Genomic DNA, 20092 nt, shown 5'->3' with positions numbered 1-20092 from the left:
CACCCTGCCCCCACGGAGAGAGAGGAGAGAGGTTGCTCGGAGGCGCAGCATCCGAAGTCAAAAGCAGATGCCTTTCTACTTCCTGGCCCTCTTTCCTGTTTCCCTTCATTTCCCATTTGTTCATTCATTCATTCATTCATTCATTCAACAAATGTGCACTGAGGACCTACCGGGTGCCAGGCCCCGTGTTGGGTGCTGGAGGCCAGCGGTGAGCCGTGTGGCTGAGCCCCTGCCAGCGCAGCACTGGCCAGAACTGAGTGGCAGAGAAGGGAACGAGGTGACATCAGAGGCTGATGAGTGGCTAAAGAAGCTCAAGCGGGGTAGGAGAGAGTGTGGTGGCCCGGGGGGGGGCCGGAGTGGACTCTTTAGAGAGGTGGTCAGGCAGCGGTGGGAAGGAGCCAGCTGTGCCATGTTCTATGGGGAGGGCAGCCCCTGCGGAGGGATCGCAGCTGTGAAGGCCCTGGGATGGGAACGAGCTAGGTTCGTGGTCGGAGCAGAACAAAGGCCGTGTGGCTGGATGGAGCGACCCCAGTAGAGATGGGAGCTGGGGCGGGGGCTGGGGATGGGGCTGGGGCTGGGGCTGGGGAGGGGGGCGGGGCCCACGCCATGCAGGGCCCTTGGGTTTTATTCTCATCGTGGTGGACAGCCTCTGGCGGATTTAGGCAGGACAGCCGGTGGTCGGGGTTGGTTTGCAGCATGCTTGGTGCTGCTGGCTGAGGGGAGGGGCTGTGGCCAAGGGTGAGGAAGAAAGGGGCGTGGCCGTGTCTGTGAGGGTGAAGATGGGCTTGTGACCGTGACCTGGGGGCGAAGCCCCCTCGCTGTGTCTGGCACTGAGGGGGGGCTCGGACCCCTGAGAGCTGAGTTCATCTGGTGGGCTGGCCTGGGGTTCCCTCTGCCACGGGGCACCCACGGTACATCAGGTCAGGAGGTGTTCCTGGCGGTGGGTGCCCCGTAGGTCTTTGGGGGACACGGGGAATCCTTTGGGGGCTTCAGACTAGCTTTTCAGACTGCCCAGGGAACCACGACCCACCTTCCTGAAGCTTCAGCCCCACTCTAGGTTTAGATTTAGATATGGGTTCAAAAACTTAAAGCTTTTAAAAAAAATAGTCAAATAAATGTGGAACAGAATGAAACACACACAGTGTGTTTTAAAGAGAACATGAAGCGATCTCACCTCTGCAGCCAGCAGTGCCGGCGGGCCCCTGGGTGTGCACTCAGCTGCGAGGGGTTCCTCGGGGAGAGAGTTTGGGGACACAGGCCTGACGGTGCACGTGGGAGAGGAGAGGATGGGGGGAAGGACGAAGGGGGGGCGAGAGGCACAGAGGTGGGAGGAGTCAAAGAGAAGCGAGAGGGCGGGAGTTCGGTGTTTACTGACAGTTTTCCCAAAGGTGTCCGTTCCCTCCCTGCCCCTGCAGCCCCCACCGGGGCCCCCCCAGGCCTGAGGGACCCCAGGAGACAGGCCCTTTCCCTCCTGGTTCCCGCGTGGGCCGGCCCTGCGGGGAAATGCAGCTTCCTGTCCTCAGAGGGCCCACGGCAGGCGTCTCCCTCCTCCCCGCCGGTTCTCCTTAGTGGCGCGTGACCCGCAGGAAAGACAGACACTGTTGCTGCAGCCGTTTGCGCTTTTTTCTCCAGGCAGAGCCGTAAAGCGAGTCTTCACTGGGCGTATTTACATGGTGGGGAGAGTGAGCCCTCTCCTTACCCCGGGGGACCGGCTGGCGGGCTGGGGCGCGTGGGGGCGGGGGGACCGTCACGGCTGTGTGCTGGGCTCGAGGCCAGCTTGGCTGGCCGAGGAGGGCAGGGCCCCTGTGCGGGTGTCGCGAACACCCCAGGGTGCGGGTTGGGTGGGTCCTCTGCCAGGGACACATTCAGGATCAGCACGTGCCTTTCGGAGGCTTCTGTGGTGATGGCTTCAAGCCACAGAGGGCAGGCAGGGCTGGGGGTGTCCTGGTGGTGGCGGTGGCAGCGGCGGCGGCGGTGGCGCGGTGTGTCCCCGGGGCTCAGTTCTTGTCTCTGGTGTCTGAGGAGGCACTTCCGAACAAGATGTCACTGTCCTGAGACATGCCGCTCAGCTGCGACTTGGTTTTGATGAGGAACTGGGTCCTCCGGAACATCACCCTCTCCTGCTCCTGCTTGAGCTCCAGGTAGGAGCGGGAGAAGGTGTGGAAGATGGAGGTCACGGGGAAGGCCATGAGGAGGATGCCGCTGAGGATGCTGCTGAGCGCCACCACCTGGCCGGGTGTGCTCCTGGGGACCATGTCTCCGTAGCCCACAGTTGTCATGGTGATGACAGCCCACCAGTAGCAGGCGGGGATGCTGGTGAACTCGGGGCTGTCGGCCATCTCGTTCTCGATGACGTACAGAAGCGGGGCGAAGAGGGCGATGGCCACGCAGAGGAAGAGCAGCAGGAGCCCGAACTCGCGGGTGCAGCGGCGGGCCGTGAGCCCCAGCGTCTGCAGCCCCAGTGAGTGGCGGGCCAGGCGCATGACGTACAGGATGCGCAGCGCCCGCAGGACCCGCAGCACCAGCCCCACCTTGTCCAGGTAGCTGTTGCCCGCGCCCGACTTGCGGCGGCCCGAGGCAGCGCCGTCCACCAGCAGGGTGATGTAGTAGGGCAGGATGGCCACCAGGTCGATGAGGGTCAGCGGGCTCCGCAGGAAGGCGAACTTGCTGGGCGCCTGGATGAGCCGCAGGAGGAACTCCAGGGAGAACCAGCCCACACACACGGACTCCACGATGAAGACGTTGTGGCACATCTGGGAGCACTGGCCCTGGGGCAGAGGGGACAGTCACCGGAGAGGTCAGTGGCAGTCCCGCCAGCGAGGAGGCCAGCCCCCCCCCCCCGCCTGGGTGCCGTGCTTCCCGGAGGAGAGGTGGCCTGGGCTCGGCCAGCCTGCCTGTTTGTGCTGTCCCGCCCTGGAGCCTCTCTCCAGCTGCGCTCACGCCCTGGGCGGTCGCTAGGGCTTGAGGTGCCATCTCAGGGCTGACCACCTCTCTCTCCAGCCCAGACCTCGCTCCTGAACTTCAGGCTCCAGGCAGGCTGGGCTGCCTCCTTGATGTCACCCACCACCCCCGGCCCGGGTATCTGACGGGAGTCTCAAACACCTCATATCCCAAACCAGCTCCTGATTTGTTTTTAAATGTATTATTATTGAGGTATAATGAACATGGGCCATCGTGTAAGCTTAAGGTGTCAGCATGCTGATTGGATGCATCTACCCACTGCAACATGGTTACTCCCGCAGAGCTGACACCTCTAGCACACCATGTAATTATCATTTCTTTCTTTGTGGTGGGAGCAATTAAGATCTAATTTCTTTATAGGGTTGCACACTTGAAACCTGTATACTTTTAATTAGCCGATGTCACCCCAATAAATTCAATAAAAATAAAAGAAGACCCAGTGTCTTCGGGCTCCTGATTTTACGCCCCCGCCTGTGGCTCCCCTTTTCAGCAAGCTGTGACCCTGCCTCCTACGCAGGGCAGGAGACTGGGCCTCCTCCCACCACCTCCCGTGTAATCCCCCAGAATCCCCTTGGCTCTTCATTTAAAGCGGTTCCAGAATGAAGCCGCTTCTCACCATGTCCACTGCCCTATCCCCGCCTGGACGGGTGCGGGCACCTGCTCCCTGGGCTCCCTTGTTCCTCCCACCCATTTTGCACACACAGCCGGAGGCACCCTGAGCACGAGTCAGGGCCCGGCCACCCGTGCTCAGCACCTCCGTGACTCGGAAGGACAGCGCAAGTCTCCCGGGCCACACGTGGCCGGCTGCCCCCTCTCCCACGTCCTCGTCCTCACCCACCTTGCTCGCCTGCTCCAGCCTCACGGGCCTGCTCACTGCCCCCCTACAGCCCAGGCTCGCCCCCTAGCCTGGCCCGGGCTTTCTCTCCCCGGGCCGGATCCCTCTGCCCGCACACCCATGCGGCTCCGCCCTCTTGCCTCCAGCTCTTTGCTTCCATGTCACCCCAGGGGGGCCTTTCTGACCCCCCCATGCTTGCAATCACCCCTCCTTTTGTCCTGCACCGGATTCCCCTTCCCCTGCTCTATTTACTCAGAGAGCTTATCATCTTTTCATTTTTTTTTTCACCCTCACTCAAGGACATTTTCTTTCGTTGCTTTTAGAGAGAGAGGAAGGGAAGGAGGAAAACATCGATGTGAGAGAGAAGCATTGATTGGTTGCCTCCCACACGTGCCCAGACTGGGGATCAGACCCGCAACCTAAGCATGTGCCCTCACTGGGTATCGAACCTGCAAGCTTTTGGTTATGGGATGACGCTCCAACCAACGGAGCCCACGGGCCGGGGCATTGCACGTGTTTATTGTCTGTCTCTGCGCCCGGCCCCCCTACTCCCTGTCCCACAGACTGTGCCCCCACGGGATGGGGCAGTTCGTTCGCCTGAAGAGGTCCTGCGTGCGTGCTGTGGGCGATCGGTGCACATTTGCTACCTGGTTGGATGGAGGGGCACCGGGCCGGCGCTCAGACAGGCGCGGCCGCTCAGGGCCTGGCGGGCAGCGGGATGGGGAGGGGGGGCCGTTGTGGGTGGAGGCCGCCGGAGAGCACGGCCGTCACTCACGCCCCCTTGATCGCCGCCTCCGCATCATGGAGATGGCTTTCTGGAAGCTTCCCAGAGAGGCTGGAAATCCGGAGTTTTCTGTGAAAGCTCCTGGGTTTTAACTGTTGTGATAATTTAGTGCGGAGTAAGCATGCGGTGGGCCTCTCAGACACATCTGCGTGCTGCACTTGGCAGGTGCGCCGCCAGCTGGTCTCTGAGGAGCGAGGCTGGATGGCCGCGGGCCTCAAGTTCGCAGGGGTCTCCGCAGGGAGGAAGGCACCGACAGAGCCAGCCGGGGCACAGCTGCGCTCCCCGAGTCCTGCTCCGCCAGCTCTCTCGCTCTCTCCCTCTAGGAAAGCGTTGGGGGCTGGAGGGACGGACGACTCCTCGGAGGGGCCCTGAGGTCTCAGGCCTCTGGGACGGGAAGCCTCCAAGAGCTTTCTCAGCTTGCGTCTCACGCTTATGGTCACGGGGTGGGGAGAAAGGAGATGGGAGGGGGGAGTCACTGTCCTCCCCTCACTGGGCTTGAAGCCCTTTGAGGCTGGATGACTTGTTTTGGTCACCCGGCCCCCTCTGTGGTGCCCGAATGCAGCAGACACACTCACACGTGTGCTCAAGGAGAAGGGGAAACAGGGAGCCCCACCGGCCCCCCAAATGGACTCAAAGAGTAGTATCGCCACTGAATCCTGGAAAAGGTCAAGGGTCAGGAGTTGAACAAAACAGCGGCCTGACTTGTATTTTCCTGGTGACATTGGTATTGCATAGGCTGGCGCTGAAATAAAGTCTATACTAATCCACGTCTGGGTGCTTCTAGACAGGTCTCAAATGGTGAGCGTTTGCTTAGTGTTTTTGCGGGGAGGCGAGGCAACTGAGGCACAGAGAGGTTAAGTCACTTGCCTGCAGACACACAGCCAGAGTGGAGGAGATAAGACTTACGTTCAGGCCGTCTGGCTCTTGTCCTGTCCTCGGCCTCACTTCCCTTTATGATCACCGATAGTTACCTTTGCTGCTGGGTGCTGTTGTCTCAGCACTTGTTTCTAAAGTTCAACACATAAAAAAGCGCCAGAAAGCTTCCGTGGGTTATAGATGCAAGAGTATCGCTCCTTCTTCCATACGGCTTGTGTGTGGGAAAACCCCCCACATGGTCAGTAGCTCTGAGGTCCCATGCAGGGTACACAGTCAGTGCTCAATAAGTGCTGGCTGGCACGATATTTAGGTTCAGTTTGTACCGCCATACCTGCTTCTCCAATACAGTGTGTCCTACTTCTGCCTATACAACGTGTACCTGTCTAAACCTTTCCGTCTGTCTTCAAACTTGCTCCCAGAAACCCCTGGGGGAAGGGGTCTCACACGGAAGGGGGCCCACCTGGGGGGCGAATGTCCGTGGATTCAGCTCCCACTGAGAGTTGCCATTGGGGGGGGGGTGCGGGGCAGGCCTGGAGGCCCAACCATACAGATTTTTAAGAGAAGCTGGGAGTTTGATTTTTTTAAAGATTTTTAAAATCTAGTTATTTTTAGAGAGAGGAAGGGAAGGAGAAAGAGAGGGAGAGAAACATCAATGTGTGGTTGCCTCCCATGCGCCTCCTACTGGGGATCTGGCCTGAAACCCAGTCCTGTGCCCTGACAGAGAATCAGACTGGCAACTCTGGTTTGCAGACCCGCGCTCAGTCCACTGAGCTATACCAGCCAGGGCAGAGTTTTCATTTTTACATGGAAAAATACCTTACTTTTAAATGTTGACAACCAAGTCAAGATTTTGGGGAGTGCAGCAGGGGCCTGTAACCTGCTTTTGAGGGGCTATGTATACGAGGACTCAGGCTGCCATGTGGGACCCATTGTTCCACACTGAAGAACACAGAATTTGGACTCGGGCAGACCTGGGTCTGGGCCAGCTGCTCTGCCTCGGCGTCCTCATCTGTCAAGTGCTCGAGAGAACACCTCCCGTGCGGGGTTGCGTGGGAGACTCACCCTAAAAGACTGGGGGTGTGCCAGGCCGCAGCCCCGCCCCTGGTTCCTCTGAACCACCCACTAAGTGGCAGCCCAGAGGGTTGAGCACACCCCAGTGCCAGGCCCCTGAGGAAACACGGTCTGTGCCTTCTCTTATTTAACACAGAGAAACGGTCACTGTTGGACGGCATGTGCACACACACACACACACGCCTGTCAGGAAAGTTACATTCAGAACCCAGAAAGTGCTCCTGGGATATTTTTATACAAAGGAATTAGGAAGGTGGAGAAAGGACTTCAGTCAGTGAAACAAATGTTGGTGATGTATGTCGTGTGCTCAGCGCGGGGCCAGGCACATCATAAATCACGCCATCCATTTAGTCACTCGTGCCTTCATTTATTCGACAGAGTGGCGGTGTGCCTGGGGGTGCTGGGCACTGGGCTGGACACTGTGGCACAGCGTCTAGACCTGGGCAGGCACGGGGCTCGTATTTGAATGTGGAGGTGGACAACCACATGTAAGCATGATGTCAGGAGGGACTGGGGATGCTACTTGGCTGGTGCAGTCAGGGAAGGCCTCCTGGAGGAGGTGACAGTGTGTGCGCTGGGAAGGATGTGGACTTCTGGGAGGACGTGGCCTAGCAGGCAGCTTTGTCTCCTGTGCTGAGAGACCTTCCTTGCACACAGTTAGGGGCTCTTACCTGCTCCTCCTCCTCCCTCAAGCTGGGCAAGGTGCTGATGGAGAGGTTGACGGCGGTGACGGTGACAAAGAGCACCGACAGGCAGGCGAACACCTTGCCGGGCAGCCCCGAGTGCGGCCTCTCCACCATGTCGCGCAGCCTCCGCATGCAGCGGCCCAGGCGGCCCTCGCCCTCCGCCGCCGGGCCCTCACTGTCGCGGCTGTCGCTGTCCAGCGGGTCATCCTCGTCCTCCCGCTCCACCATCTCGGCGAACTCCTCCATCTTCTGCAGGTAGCGGCGCTTGCAGCAGCCGTCCAGGTGGTCCTCGGCGATGCCCCAGTACAGCAGCTCCTCCTGGAAGGACAGGGCGCACATCTCGCGCAGCAGCCGCAGCTTGCCCGCCCGCAGGAAGGTCAGGATGGTGCCGAAGGCCCCCGGGTTGCGGTCGAAGAAGAACTCGTTGCAGGTGACGTCGTAGTCATCGCACACGTTGAGGATGTCGTCGAAGTTGGTGCAGGCCTTGAGCTGGCCCAGCCGCGTCATCGGGAACTCCTCGAGCGTGGTCCAGGGCAGCGAGTACTTGATGCCGCCCACGTTGATGATGATGCGCCGCCGCCGGTCGTCCGGCAGGCCCCCCTGGCGGGGCTCGTCCTGGGGCCGCAGCCGCTGCGCGCGGCGGTAGAAGACGCCCTTGAGCGACTGGCTCTGCGGGAAGAAGGCCGGGTGGGAGGAGGCGTCGGAGGTGCAGCTCAGGGCACTGTAGTCGTAATCAGAGTTGTCTCCCGGTAGGAGGGTCATTTTGGGCTTCACATGCCTCTCGGGCCTGGAGGGGGAGAAGGGAGGAGAGACCCTCAGTGAGTCCTGAGTCTCAGCTGACGACGCTAATGCCGCAGGTATTTGCTGTTAGGGACTGAAGTGTGCCGGCCAGATTCACAGGGAAAAGCCATACCCGTCCCCACGCATGGGACCGTGTTCCGCGGTGGGGCCTCTGGGAGGTGATTGGGTTTACAAGGTGGGACCAGTAACCCCATCATGGGATCAGTGTCCTTACCAGGAGGGGAAGGGAGACCAGAGCTCTCTTCCCCCGACCCTGTGCGGGCATAGTCAGGAGGCAGCATCTACAGGCCGGGAAGGGGGTCCTCCCCAGAGCCCCACCAGGCTGGCAACCTGATGGCCGAAGGCCCCGCTCCAGAACTGTGAGCAGTGAAAGTCTCTTCGTGAGCCACCCCGCTCAGTGTTTTGTTATAGCAGCCCAAGCTGACTAAAACATTCACTTCAGAGTGAAAATAGCAACACCACCCTGCAGCATCCCCTAAGTGTTACAGCTCTGCCAGATCCACCTCACTTATATAAATACACGGAGAGCTACTGGGTGCCAGGAACGCTTTAAGCACTAGAGATTCACAGCCGAGCCCAGAGCCAGATACTGGCCCCGACCCCGTGGAGCTGGCAGCCTGCAGGGCTGTCGGGCAACCACTGTCCTGCCATTTACCGCACACTTTGTTGTGGGTTAGCCCCGCTTTTTCTTCGGAATTCATGTAGCTGAGAAAGGAGGCGATTCTGGAGGCATTTTTGATGGTCATGTCTGGTGGATGCCAACAATGCTTCTGAAATTCCTGCAATGCGCAGGCCAGACCCCACAGTGGAGAATTATCTGGCCCCCAGGGTCCACTGTGCCCGGGAGGAAAAGCCCCAGTGTTGTGAGTATGAGCATGGACTTCGGAGCCCCAGCCGGGGCAGGCTACTCCATGTTGATGAGTTTCAGTTTCCTCATCTGTGAAATGGGTACAACCACATGATCTACTTCGTAGGATTATCAAGACAATTCAATGAATGATGTGCAGAAGAGCACTTAATACAGTGCCTGGCACACAGTAGGTACTCAGAAATAATTATAACTACTATTTGTATTTATCTTAAAGGAATACCTTGTATAGCTCCCTTAACCAGAAAACCCATATCATTTGCCATAAATAAGTGCCCAAAGGAAAGTGCAATTGTGACAAGAGTGCCGTATTCACTCACAGATCGGGAAACGTCATCTTGAGGATACAGGAGGAAACAAGGACCGGCATGCATGTTCCTCCAGGAAGCCTTCCTGGGCTTTTCCAGCTAAATCAGGTTCCCTCCACCCCTCTTCCTGGCGCATGTATCTTCAGTGCACTTCTCACCCAGTTTTAGCATTATCTGGGTGCAAGCCTGGCCCCTTTATTGGACTCCCTGCTGCTTGAGGGGAAGAGCTGTGCCCCAGTCCTCTCCGAATCCCCGTGCCCAGCCTCGCAAGAGCTCCAAGAAGTGCCAGCTCCATAAGTGCCTTTCCTGCTGGCGAGGCCGACATGGGGAGGGCACTTCTAAGAAACTGAGGTCAAAGAATCAGCCAGTGTAGGCTCCTTCCTTCCCAACCCTCAGGGCCAGAATGAGCGTGCTTACTCACTCGTAGCCCATGGGCCAGATTGCGTTCACGAATATTTTGCCTGGCTTGGAGAAGATTTTGAAAAAGGGGAACTTTCACGTAAGCATTCGTATTGTTGGTTTCTCTGGAAAACCGGGTATCTGGCAATATGTGGACTGAATTCCAGCTGAGAAATGGCTGTCCCCTTGAGGCAGGGCATGCCTATGGGCATGCCACGCACCACAGTCCCCACCTCTCCTTGTCGTCTTCCTACACCCAGTCTCCTTCACTCACGGTACGTGTTCTTCCTGGCCCCTGAAGCCTTGGAGTCTGAGATCCTCTGATTATGGCCACAGGGCTCTCCAGAGCTAAGCCACTCCTTAGGAAAGCAGTAAGCGTCTGATACTTGGCTTTTTAAAGGCACCATCCCTCCCCCAGCCCAGTCCCCCATGGAAGCACGTGGTACCAGCAAAATCCATCAATTCCACACGGACGCCCGTTTCCAGTGCCCGAGTGTCAATCTGCGCTCTGGACCAGTTCAGGGCAACCACGCGCATGCACACAGACTCCTGTCCCGATGGGGCAGTGAGCCACAGGAGCCAGGAGGGTGTTTCCTCCGGAAAGGGGGTCTTTCCTACCTGCGCTGCCTCTTCTACAAAAGCAAACCGCCCCTCCTCGCTCACCTTTGGGGAAAACCAGTTTCACAGGCTGGGTTTTGGAGAACTAGGGTAGACCTGTGTTTGAAGTAAAAAAGGATTCGATTCTAGAGTGTTGGGAATGTCTTTAACTCGCCCTGACATTTCAACCCATCTCCTTGGGCAAAGTGGCCAGGACCCCCTGCAGGAGCGACAGAGGGGTCCCTTCCAGGCGACGTCGCGCCAGTGACACTGTTTGCAGCTCTGCTGCTCCGTCTTCGTCAGGAGGGACAAACAGCGATCTACTTGGTGAGAGCAGTGACGGAGCCGAGGGACACTCCTTGGGTCCTGCGAGCTCTGGAGAGCTCTCGTAACAGCCCCGCAGCACAAGCCCCGCAGCACAAGCGGGGAATTCTTCTCTCGAGGAATCTCTTCCAGCCCGCCTGCCCGCTCTCGCTCCGGCGGGAAGCTTCTGCTGCCATGAGCAATGGATTCTTCCTGCCTTTCCCTCCTGGCTCGCGTCAGTTGCAAGTTCAAGCCTCCGCCTCCCGGGTGGTGTGCAGGGCTATCCTGTCCCAGCAGACGGCTTAGTGTGGAGGAGAGGGAAAAAGGACACTTGGTTCAGTCCGCGTGCACCCGGAGGACCCGGCACTGGAATTCGCTAAACACGGAACGGGCGCGCTTCTCCTTGCATCCAACCTGATGGGCGTGGGGGGCGCGGGGCCGGCTCCCCGTGCTCTGGACTCCAGAGTCTCGAGCGAAGGTCGCAAATCAAACACGTCCCGAAGTCCAGCTTCTGCAAAATACCGCCCCCTTTCACCCGCTCCGGTACCCTCACAGCAGATCTGTCTTTTAACATTTCTCTTCAGGGTTAGGTCTGTCACCTCGAGAGCGTGGTGGGTCAGAGTGAATGACCTCTGGGGGCCTGTGGGTGTTTGGGAGGAAGGAGCCAGCTGGAGAGACAGCTTCCTGACCGTCCCAAGCTGGGGAGGCGGAAGAGCCCGCTGGCTCCAGGCCAGTTACTGTGACTTTGGGCGAGTTGCTCCTACCTCTGAGACTCAGTTTCCTCATCTGTAAAGTGGGAGTGTGAATAGCTCCCACTTTCTTGAGTTGGGGTGAAGACTGAAGCAAATGACCTGGTGACGTGATTGCATTATTAGCTATGGGATGGGCTGCCTGCCATCCCCCCTCCAACAGCCAAGGATGACTCCTTTCCCGACCTGATCCAGCAGGATCTGAACCCGGCATTGTCTGACCCCCGGAGCCCACCGCTGGAGGGAGTGTGGCCCGGTGCAGCCTCTGGGAAAGCCCCCAGGGTGCGGAGGGAGATGGCGGGTGCTGGTGCCTTGTGACCAGGGAACCCCACTGCGGGGCAGGTCTCCCGGGGCTAGACTCACAGCGGTCTTGGCAGACATTGCCGGCCGTGAATTATCTGCACTCAAACCCTTGACGTGGGACCTGTGTCTGGGGAAACAGACGTACGAGAGAAACAAGGTACACGGCTGTGCATCCCAACTGCGTGTCATACTGGGTCCCCCAGGGTCTACCGGGTGGGGTGGGGGGATGGACAAGGCAGTCCTGTCGGTGGCGCAAGGATCGGAAGTGACGCACTAGATGTAGGTTTAGCGACACACTGAGGCCTCAAAACCATGTGGAAGAAGAAACAGAAGTTTACAGCACTGGCTCTTGGTATAAGTGGCCACACACAACATCACGTATTTTACAGAGATTCGTGCACACGTTAGGATCGGTACCGACCACGGGGAGGGCGCCGGGGAGCAGAGGAAATGGGGAGCAAGGGAGGAGAGTGGGGACTGGAGTGAAGGGGCCCGTGAGTGACACGGCCCGGCACAGGCCGGGATGGAGAGGGAAGGAAGGAGCGTGGTGAACGCCACTCTGTCCGGGCTTTAATCCAAGGGAACAACAAGACAAACGAACACAAGAACAGCCAGGCCACCCGGTCCCAAATCGCTCTGGTGCTCGGCGGATACAGATTTCTGGGCTCTCCCCAGACCTTCTCACCCAGAGTGCCTGGGGGGGGGCGCCAGAATGGGCATTTCGACAGGTTCCCTTAGAAAGTCTCCCATATGCTCCAGAGAGAAATGGGGGGGGGGGTACCATGAACGTCCAGAGATCCTGCAGGAGCTGGGGGCTCGAGAACTGCTCTGGGCTTTGGAGGGGAGCCCCTTGCCCAACCTTTCAATGTCCCTGAGGTTCTGGAAGGTTCTGTGGGTCCCCTGTTTGGGGAGCCTCACTGGAAAAGTGGAAGCCTTCTGCATTGGGAACACCTTGATCAAGTTCCCCTCTGTGAGCCAGCAGATCCGCTGACACTCCCATGCAGTCTCTGGTCCTTCCTCTCGGGAGAAAGGCAATGTTCACAAGCGACGGCTGAGGGCTCAGTATCCATTTCCAAAGACGAATGATCATTTAAACCATAAAGAGTTCCGAGTGGCAGCCTCGCCGAGGCTGCTCTGTGATCAGGGTGTGACTCCGGTGGGGACAGGAACGGGGAGCAGGAGGGGACTCTGCATCCTGTGCCCATCCTTAGCTCTCCGTCCCTTTTCTAAGCGGGAGGGAGGCTGCAGAGAGAGAGCTGAACGGTCCTAGTACTTTACCAGCGGCAGGCGCAGCCTCCCTGAATTGCCCGCTGCATGGCAGGTGCTGCGGAAGCCCTTCCCAGAGAGGCAGGCATTACTGTTAGCTCCCCCATTTTGCAGATGAGGAAACTGAGGCTCCGGGAAGTGAAAACTCGTAACTCTGGTGACGAGTGATGAAGCCAAAATCTAACTAAGTCTGCGGGACTCCAAACCACACGCCTTTGACTCTGCATTTCCCTGCCTCCCCAGAGGTCTTCCGGGGCTGTGAGCCAGACGGTCCTTTTCTGTGGGGTGCGTGTCACCAGCGCCTGGGTCCCTCATCTCTGTTTTCTACAGGCAAGCTTTGGGACGGACGGTCTTGAGGGATGAGCAGAGGCAGACAACTGCTCGTGGTTCCTAGTGCGCATGCATTTGCACAGCAGCCGAGTGACAAGTCAACAAAACGCCCGGCTTGGTCAAATTCCGAGTTGCCCTTTTGGCTGCTGGGCAGAAGAGCTCCCCTGTGCCACCAGCCAGGGGTGAGGGTGGAGCCCCTGGCTCACCATTTACGAGCTGTGCACCCTTAAGCAAACGACTTCACCTCTCTGTGCCGGGGCGTCTCAGCTGTAAGCTGGGGTGATCATCACCCCAGCCTTGCAGGTGCGTGGAGCTGCACCCCACGCATGTGTTTGCTAGAATGGCCCTTGTGCAGCAAGGCTGCCCCCCCCCCCCATTCTCCCCTCGCATTTCCTTTTTCCCAGGAGGAATGAGAAAGAGCAGACACCTTCCAGGGTCTGGACTTCAGGGCTGCCTCTCCCTCTCACCTGGCCCTGAAGTCAAGCCCCTTCCATGGCCAAGCCTCAGTTTCCCCTCCTGTAACATAAACTGATGAGCCGCGCCCCTCTGGTAGGCAGAAGAACGGTTCCCCCCGAGAAGTCCGCATCCTAATCCCTGGGCACTGAGGCTACGTTACCGTAGTACACGGCAAAGCGACTTTGCCGGTGTGATTAAATGCAGATGGAGGGAAGATCCAGGCGATTTTGGATTATCTGGGTGGCCCTGTGTCATCCAAAGGGTCTTCATAAAAGGGAGGGAGGAGGGTCAGAGTCAGAGGGGATGGGATGATGGAAGAAGAGGCTGGCATGATGCGGGGGGCCAGGAGCATCAAGGATGCAGGCAGCTCCCGGGAGCTGCAAAAGGCCAAGAAATGGCTTCCCCCCAGAAGGACCACAGCCCTGCTGACCCCTTGGTTTCAGCCCAGTGAGACGCATTGTGAACTTCTGAGCGCCAAAAACTGGAGACATTCCTCTGACAGAGCGGCTTCCTTGGTCCGGTCCCGTCCGGGGTTAGGGCTCCTGGCTGGGATGACTCAGACTTGGGTGATGCTGCATTAATCTCCAATTAAAATGTTAATCAAAATGGATTCAGCCATTAGGCTGGCCCAGGTCCTGGCACGTTGAATGTCTCTGAGAGATGCTGTGCCCACGTGGAGAAATCTTTCTTAGCCGAGGGCCATCCATCACCCATCCTCGTCATCATGCAACCAGGCTGGACCTCAGTCCAGCTCCTTTGGGGCTGGGGCCCAAGGTCTGGGCAGGGGGTAGTATGTTTTCTGGGAGCTGGGCTCTTCCCTCCACCCCCCACCTGCTGTCACAAGAGTAAACAAGTCAGAACCACCCCCCCCCAAAAAAAAAGCAGAGGCAGCCTCTGGGGCCTCCTTACTCAGCTGCTGCAAAATAGCACCAAATGCGTCTTTGCCTTCCACCAGGAGGTGTTTTGGGGTGTGAGCCAGACAGCCCTTTTCAATTTGCCTCCTTGCAGGGTGAAATTTGGGAGCACAGACACAAGCAAAGGAGGAGCAAGCTTGGGGGAGAGGTGGGGACCTTGGGACCCAGGAAGGGACACTTGCTGAAACAGTCCCTCAACTCCTTCCCCTCAGTAAGAGTTAGGGCTGCGGTCTCTGGGGCGAGCCGGCGGAGGGAGGTGAGGAAGGGAGCGGGGACAGCACGGGGCCTGCCCGCGTGGGGGTGAGGCCCCCGCAGAGCAGGGGAGAATCGGGGGCACCATTGCGACCCTATGGGCAGCACCCGCACCCAGCCTGCTCTGCGACAGCCATGGCCAGCGGTGATGGAGTGCGTGCAGCTAGACCTTCTTGCCTCTCCCTTTTGTTAATTCTATTTGGAGTGGCTCTCCCAGCTGCCATTTTCCACTCAGGGGCTCCATTTCTGGGTTTAATGACTCAACCAAGAGTGGCTTCCCAGGTGCCTATAGGTTTGACAACCGGAAATGTGGACTCTTCATCACATGTAAGAAAAGGGATGCGGAGAAAGGACAGCCCTTCGGGGCTCCAGGGGGGTTCATTCCTGGTCTCTTAGTCCTGCATTCAGGACACGTCTTTCTCTCGGTCTCTCTCCACTCTTCTGTTCCCTGGGGCATCCACCTCACCTCTTGCCAGAGCCCGGCTGTGTGTCTGGTGCAGAGGATTTAAGGAGGCAGTGGGACCAGAGCCTGGCTCCCAGAACTGCCCCAAGCAGCTTGGGGGTGGCGGGGGAGGGCAGCCCGAGTTCTCAAGCCTCAGTGCAGGAGCGAAGGCTCTCGTTTCCGGCACATTCACAGCTCCCCGTGGGCTTGGAGTGTGTCCCAGGGCAGACATCTCTCTGCTGGAATGGGCTGCGACAGGGAGTGGAACAACTGCTGAGGGCAATGCCCAGGGGCCACGCCGGCCCATCCAGCAGACCCTGTGCCCGCTCAGCAGGTGCCTCTGCAGAGCCCCAGGGCACAGCGGGGAGCTCCGGCCCAGCAGAGCCTGAGAAGCCCTTGCCCCGGCCACGTGCTGCTGCCCAGGCCCCCAGCACCAGGGCCGGTCTCCCACCGTGCCACACTTTCCTTGGAGACAGGCTCGGGTGAGCCAGACCCCGAGTGACTCCGACTGCCGTCATATGCGCGGGCATGAAACACACCCCAGTGACAGCCCTCCGCTCAGACTCATAGAGGCGGGAGCCTCCCCCGTGTCCCCTCCCCCAGTGAATCAGAGCAGCTCCTGCTCCCTCCCCTCACCTCCCCCCTGCACTTCTCTCAAGGTGTCAGCGATGGGGGGGATCTGTGTCTGTCTTACCCACCTGGGTGACTCTGCTGCCTGGCGCCCCGTAAGTGCTCAAGAACAGCAAGTGCTTAAGGAAATGCCTCCTGAATGGACAGCTAACTCACAGACCCCATGGGGGGGGCGCCTGCCTTCACCTGCAATGCTAAGTCAGTGTTTCTCAACCCTCCTCGCTACCCGCCCCCCACCCCCCGCCAGCCCTTTGAAGACCCTTTCCTTCTAGCCAGCAACCTGTTCCAGACCCCCTTCTCCCCCGGAGAATGGAGGCATTCGAAGACCAAGGAAGGACCATCCTACAACCTGTCCAGTGATGAGGTGCCCTACACCCCTGAAGGGGGCAGGGGCTGCTGGAGCAGCCACCCCCACAGGCTGAAGCCTTCTCCAGGGAGGGGCCGGGTCTTAATTCCTACTTCTCTTTAAGCTGCGAGCTGCCTTCCATCTTATCCTGGCCCCACCCCATCCCTCTCCTTCGACCTTCTCTCCCCAGTACAGGCCTCAGTAACTGTCTGTTAAATGAATGGAATAAGGACTGTGAGGCTCTTGGCATGGTGAGCTGCGCATAGTAGGTGCTCAGCCCATCTTTGTCCCATCCATGGATGAATGAATGAAATGCTCTCTTTTCCCTTCTCACCCCCAAACTCCACCATCCATCCAGGCTGAGCCCCTCCTGGCCATGGGGACGCTGGGGCTGAGGTGGTGACAACCCCCCTTCCCTCAGGGGAAAAGAGCGGTCTCAGGATCCCCAGGGCCCAGCACACAGTAGGCGTTCAATAGAAGCCTGTTGAGTTAATGACTGACTCAACAAAGCCCACTGGTGGGAAGCTGCATTCCGTGCCTACGGATAGAGTGAATGAGCGAGGGACAGACGCCCCCTCCCATCTCCCCCAACACTCCCTCCTCCCGGGGCTCCGCAAGGCAGCGAGAAACCCCAGCCTCCGCCGGGATGACTCCCCTCCGCAGGCGCCTCCCCGACTTTGCACTCCGGTGGGTGACCCGCTCGCGAAAAACGCTAGCTGGAACCGCACTGTGACCGCGGCGAGCGCGCTCCACGCCCTGCCCGCAACGGAACCTAGGTCCTCTGTCGCCCAGCCGCCCTCCTCGGCAGGTTTTGGGGTCCCCCCAGGGGAGCCCCGAGCTGCGCCCGAGCCCGAGTTCGCAGGCGCGGGGGCCGGTCAGCGGCTCGGTGGCGCCCGGCGAGGCTGCAGCGCGCAAAGTTCCCACCTCAAGTTGCCCGTCGCGGCGTCCCCGCCTCGGAGTTGGCCGGGCCGCGGCTGGCGTCGCCCGGGCTGCCGGAGGGGGGTCCCAGGCGAGGGCCCAAGAGTCAAGGGGCTGGTGGCCTCCCGGGGCTCCCGCGCCGCCTCCTGGAGCCGCGGGCAAACTTCGGCCCCCGATCCCGGCTCAGCTCCCGCTCTCGGACCCAGGGTCGCTTGCTTCTGCCTCGCGGTCCCCGCCGGGCTCCAAGTGCGTCGGGAGCGCCGAGCGGCAGCCGCCGAGAGAGGGAGGCGGGCGGGAGGCGGGACGGAGGGAGGGGACTGAGCGCGGGGCGGGGAGAGGGGGCGGTGGCAGGCAGCGGTGCCCGCCTGGCCCCGCCGCCGAGTGGGTGCAACACACACAGGCACCCGGCGTCCGGGCGTCCAGCTCGCGGCCGCGGACCTCTGATGGACAGCGCTCCGCTCGGCCCCTTCCGAGCGGTGCCCCGGGCTGGACGCGCGCAGCGCCCCCTGCCACCGCTTTCTGCTCTTTCCCGCCGCCCCTCGGCCCGGCGGCCCTCGTAGTTCTCTGCTCCGCTGCGGTGGGGCTACTGGCTCTCCAGCCTCCTGAGGTCGTGTGTGCCTTCCCTGGCAGTTCAAGTACGCCCAAGGTCCTGGACCTCTTGCGTCTTTGCTGCAGAGTCTCCACGGGCCACGTCAAGTCCCCAGGCTCCACTGCAGCAGGGCTGCACGCTCCACGCGCTTCCGCCTTCTGAGGACCACGTGCACCCTGTCTGGTGCTTCTCCTTGGAGTCCAAGTGCGCCGTTGCCCTTGGGCACCTCATGCCACTGTGCGCCAGGGACTGCAGGCGCCTTGCAGCATCAACTTCTTAGGGACAGCCGGGCTAGGTGCCTTTCCCTCCAGGTTCGCGTGCGTCACCATCCTGGGGTCCGTGGGGCCTGGGGTCCGGGAGTCCTACACCCGGTGCGCGGGCAGCTGGCGGGGAGCAACGCCCGGTGTCAGAATTGGTAGGAGTCGCGCTTTTCCTGGGGGTTGGGTCGGACCCCAGAGGGAGGCGCTACAGAGCCAGCCTCCTAAGATCCCTTGCCTCGCACCCTGCTCTCCTCTTTCCCTTCCCGTCTCTGCTGCCCTTCCCCACCAGGGAACCAGGAAAGGACTGAGGAAAGCCGGCTGTGGGCCCTGCCTGTGGCCTTCTCCTTAAGGGAGGGGATCAGGCTCCAGAGTGGGGGGTGTCCACTTTTCCTGGGATTTCCTGAAGAGGAATAGGGTTAGGGTGTTCATGCGCTCGACAACCCTTGGCTCATGGCGCCCTGGAGGCGACCACACCTGCCCCCCAAGAACTTACCTGCTGTGGGGAGAGGGGCAGATCCAGGACCACTGCTAATGAGTGGAGAAGGGTGGGTACGGGGTGAGGGGGAGACAGACCACTTAGGTAGACCTATGAGAGGGTGCCTGAGCCCTGGACAAGGAGAAGACCATCTTTGGGACGTGCGGGGAGAGCTTTCCAGGAGGGTGGGGCAGCAAAGACAGTGATCCTGAAGCCGGAGAGAGGGAGTCGTGTCTGAGAAACCGCGGGGACACCGGGGAGGCGGACCGGGGAGGGTGTGTAGGACGGGAGGTCCCAGCCCTGTGGGTTTCCGTGATCAGGTGATCCCTGGAGGACACTTTGAGAAACAGTTCTGGGGGAAGGATCAGGCCTATGCCTTCTCCCATCTGAACATCGGTGCACATACATATGTTCCCTTCTCATTGTCCGGCTCCCCACTAGACGTCACGCCCCATCAGGGTGAGTGCGGAGTGCTACCCTCCCGGCATCCTCCACGCTGCCCGGCGCGGACAGGCCAGGCTTCCGAGATAATGGCTGGGGGGACGCTCCAGGTACATTCGGTCACCTTAGAGAGACCTAGAACTTGCCGAACACCGGAAGATGAGGATGTGCACCGGTCCCTCCGGAGGGCTTGTGAAAACCCATATGGCTGGCCCCCACTCCCCGATTCAGTGGGTTTGGGGAGGGGCCCTCCTAGCAGGTTCCCTGGTGAGACTGATGCTGCTGGTCGGGGGTCAGGGTGTGGGGACCACCGATGCTGAAGACCTGAAACTCAACCCAGCTGGGTCTGACTTCAAAGCCCACACGGGCTCCAGATCCACTGGGGGGTGGGGATGGGGGTGGGTCCAAGCCTTGCTCCCTATCGTGTAGGGTCAGCTGAGCCTATGAGCACCCCTAGGGTCAAGGGCCGGGCCTATGAGAACGCTATGCACCTGAGTCAAAGGCTGGGGTGACCCATGAACAGAAGACCCTGAAACACTGGGTGTAAACCATCATCAGTAAGGGCGCCTCCCTCCCTGCCCCTCCCCCCACCCGCCTCACGGACACAGACTCGCTTGCCGTGCCCACGAGTTAAATTACTGCCCGATCTTATCCCTGACTTGTGCTAAACGAGGTCCAATAAAATTCCTTTAAATCCTTTTAAGGAATTCCCTCTTTTCAGTTCCTCCCTCCCTTTAGAGCCTTCCAGATCCTCAGCTCCTCGTATCTTCTTCATTTTCCGCCCGAGAAGCACTCCCTCCCAGGCTGTGCTGTGGAAGTGGATGTCGATGGTGCTTGCAAACGTCTTCTGAAAAGACCGGACTGGCAGTTGCTTGCAGACACCCAGGAGGTGTTGCAGGGGGTGTGGCTGGGCTATTTGTAGACCGCAGAGGTGCACACTGGGCCAGCAGGTGGACTCTGGCTCGAAGACCTGTTGCATTTGGCCCTGCTGGCATAAAAACAATTCTTTTAATTTTGAATTAGTTGCCATCCTTGAACACTGGGTAGATTTCACATACAATATTTTCTTTAGAGACAGTGGGAGATCTGGCTGACGCCCCTCAGGGCAGTGGGGTGCTGGCTCTGGGTCACGCCCCCACCCCAAGCCCCAACCTCGGCCTCTGATTTGCCTCTCAACTCACATTAGGTTGTTTAAGTTACCACCAGGCCCAGGGAATCCTGAATTGCTGACC

General features: G+C 59.5%; 1 protein-coding gene across 1 annotated transcript; it reads right to left on the bottom strand.

The window, feature by feature from the left end:
- Window positions 1-1268: 1268 nt before the first annotated feature.
- Window positions 1269-17357, bottom strand: KCNG1 (potassium voltage-gated channel modifier subfamily G member 1). The gene is made up of 3 exons (XM_045833215.1): window positions 17102-17357; window positions 7199-8000; window positions 1269-2768 (listed from the first exon to the last, which is right to left on the bottom strand). The coding sequence occupies exons 2-3, from the start codon at window positions 7973-7975 to the stop codon at window positions 1998-2000; spliced, it is 1548 nt and encodes a 515-aa protein (XP_045689171.1). The 5' UTR covers window positions 7976-8000; window positions 17102-17357; the 3' UTR covers window positions 1269-1997.
- Between the last annotated feature and the right edge of the window lie 2735 nt (window positions 17358-20092).

This window comes from Phyllostomus hastatus, unplaced genomic scaffold (genome assembly GCF_019186645.2).
Source record: "Phyllostomus hastatus isolate PE091 unplaced genomic scaffold, TTU_PhHast_1.1 phas_contig_17, whole genome shotgun sequence".
Classification (NCBI taxonomy): domain Eukaryota; kingdom Metazoa; phylum Chordata; class Mammalia; order Chiroptera; family Phyllostomidae; genus Phyllostomus; species Phyllostomus hastatus.
Note: the sequence above shows the minus strand (reverse complement) of the source record. Positions and strands in the feature narration are given on the sequence as shown.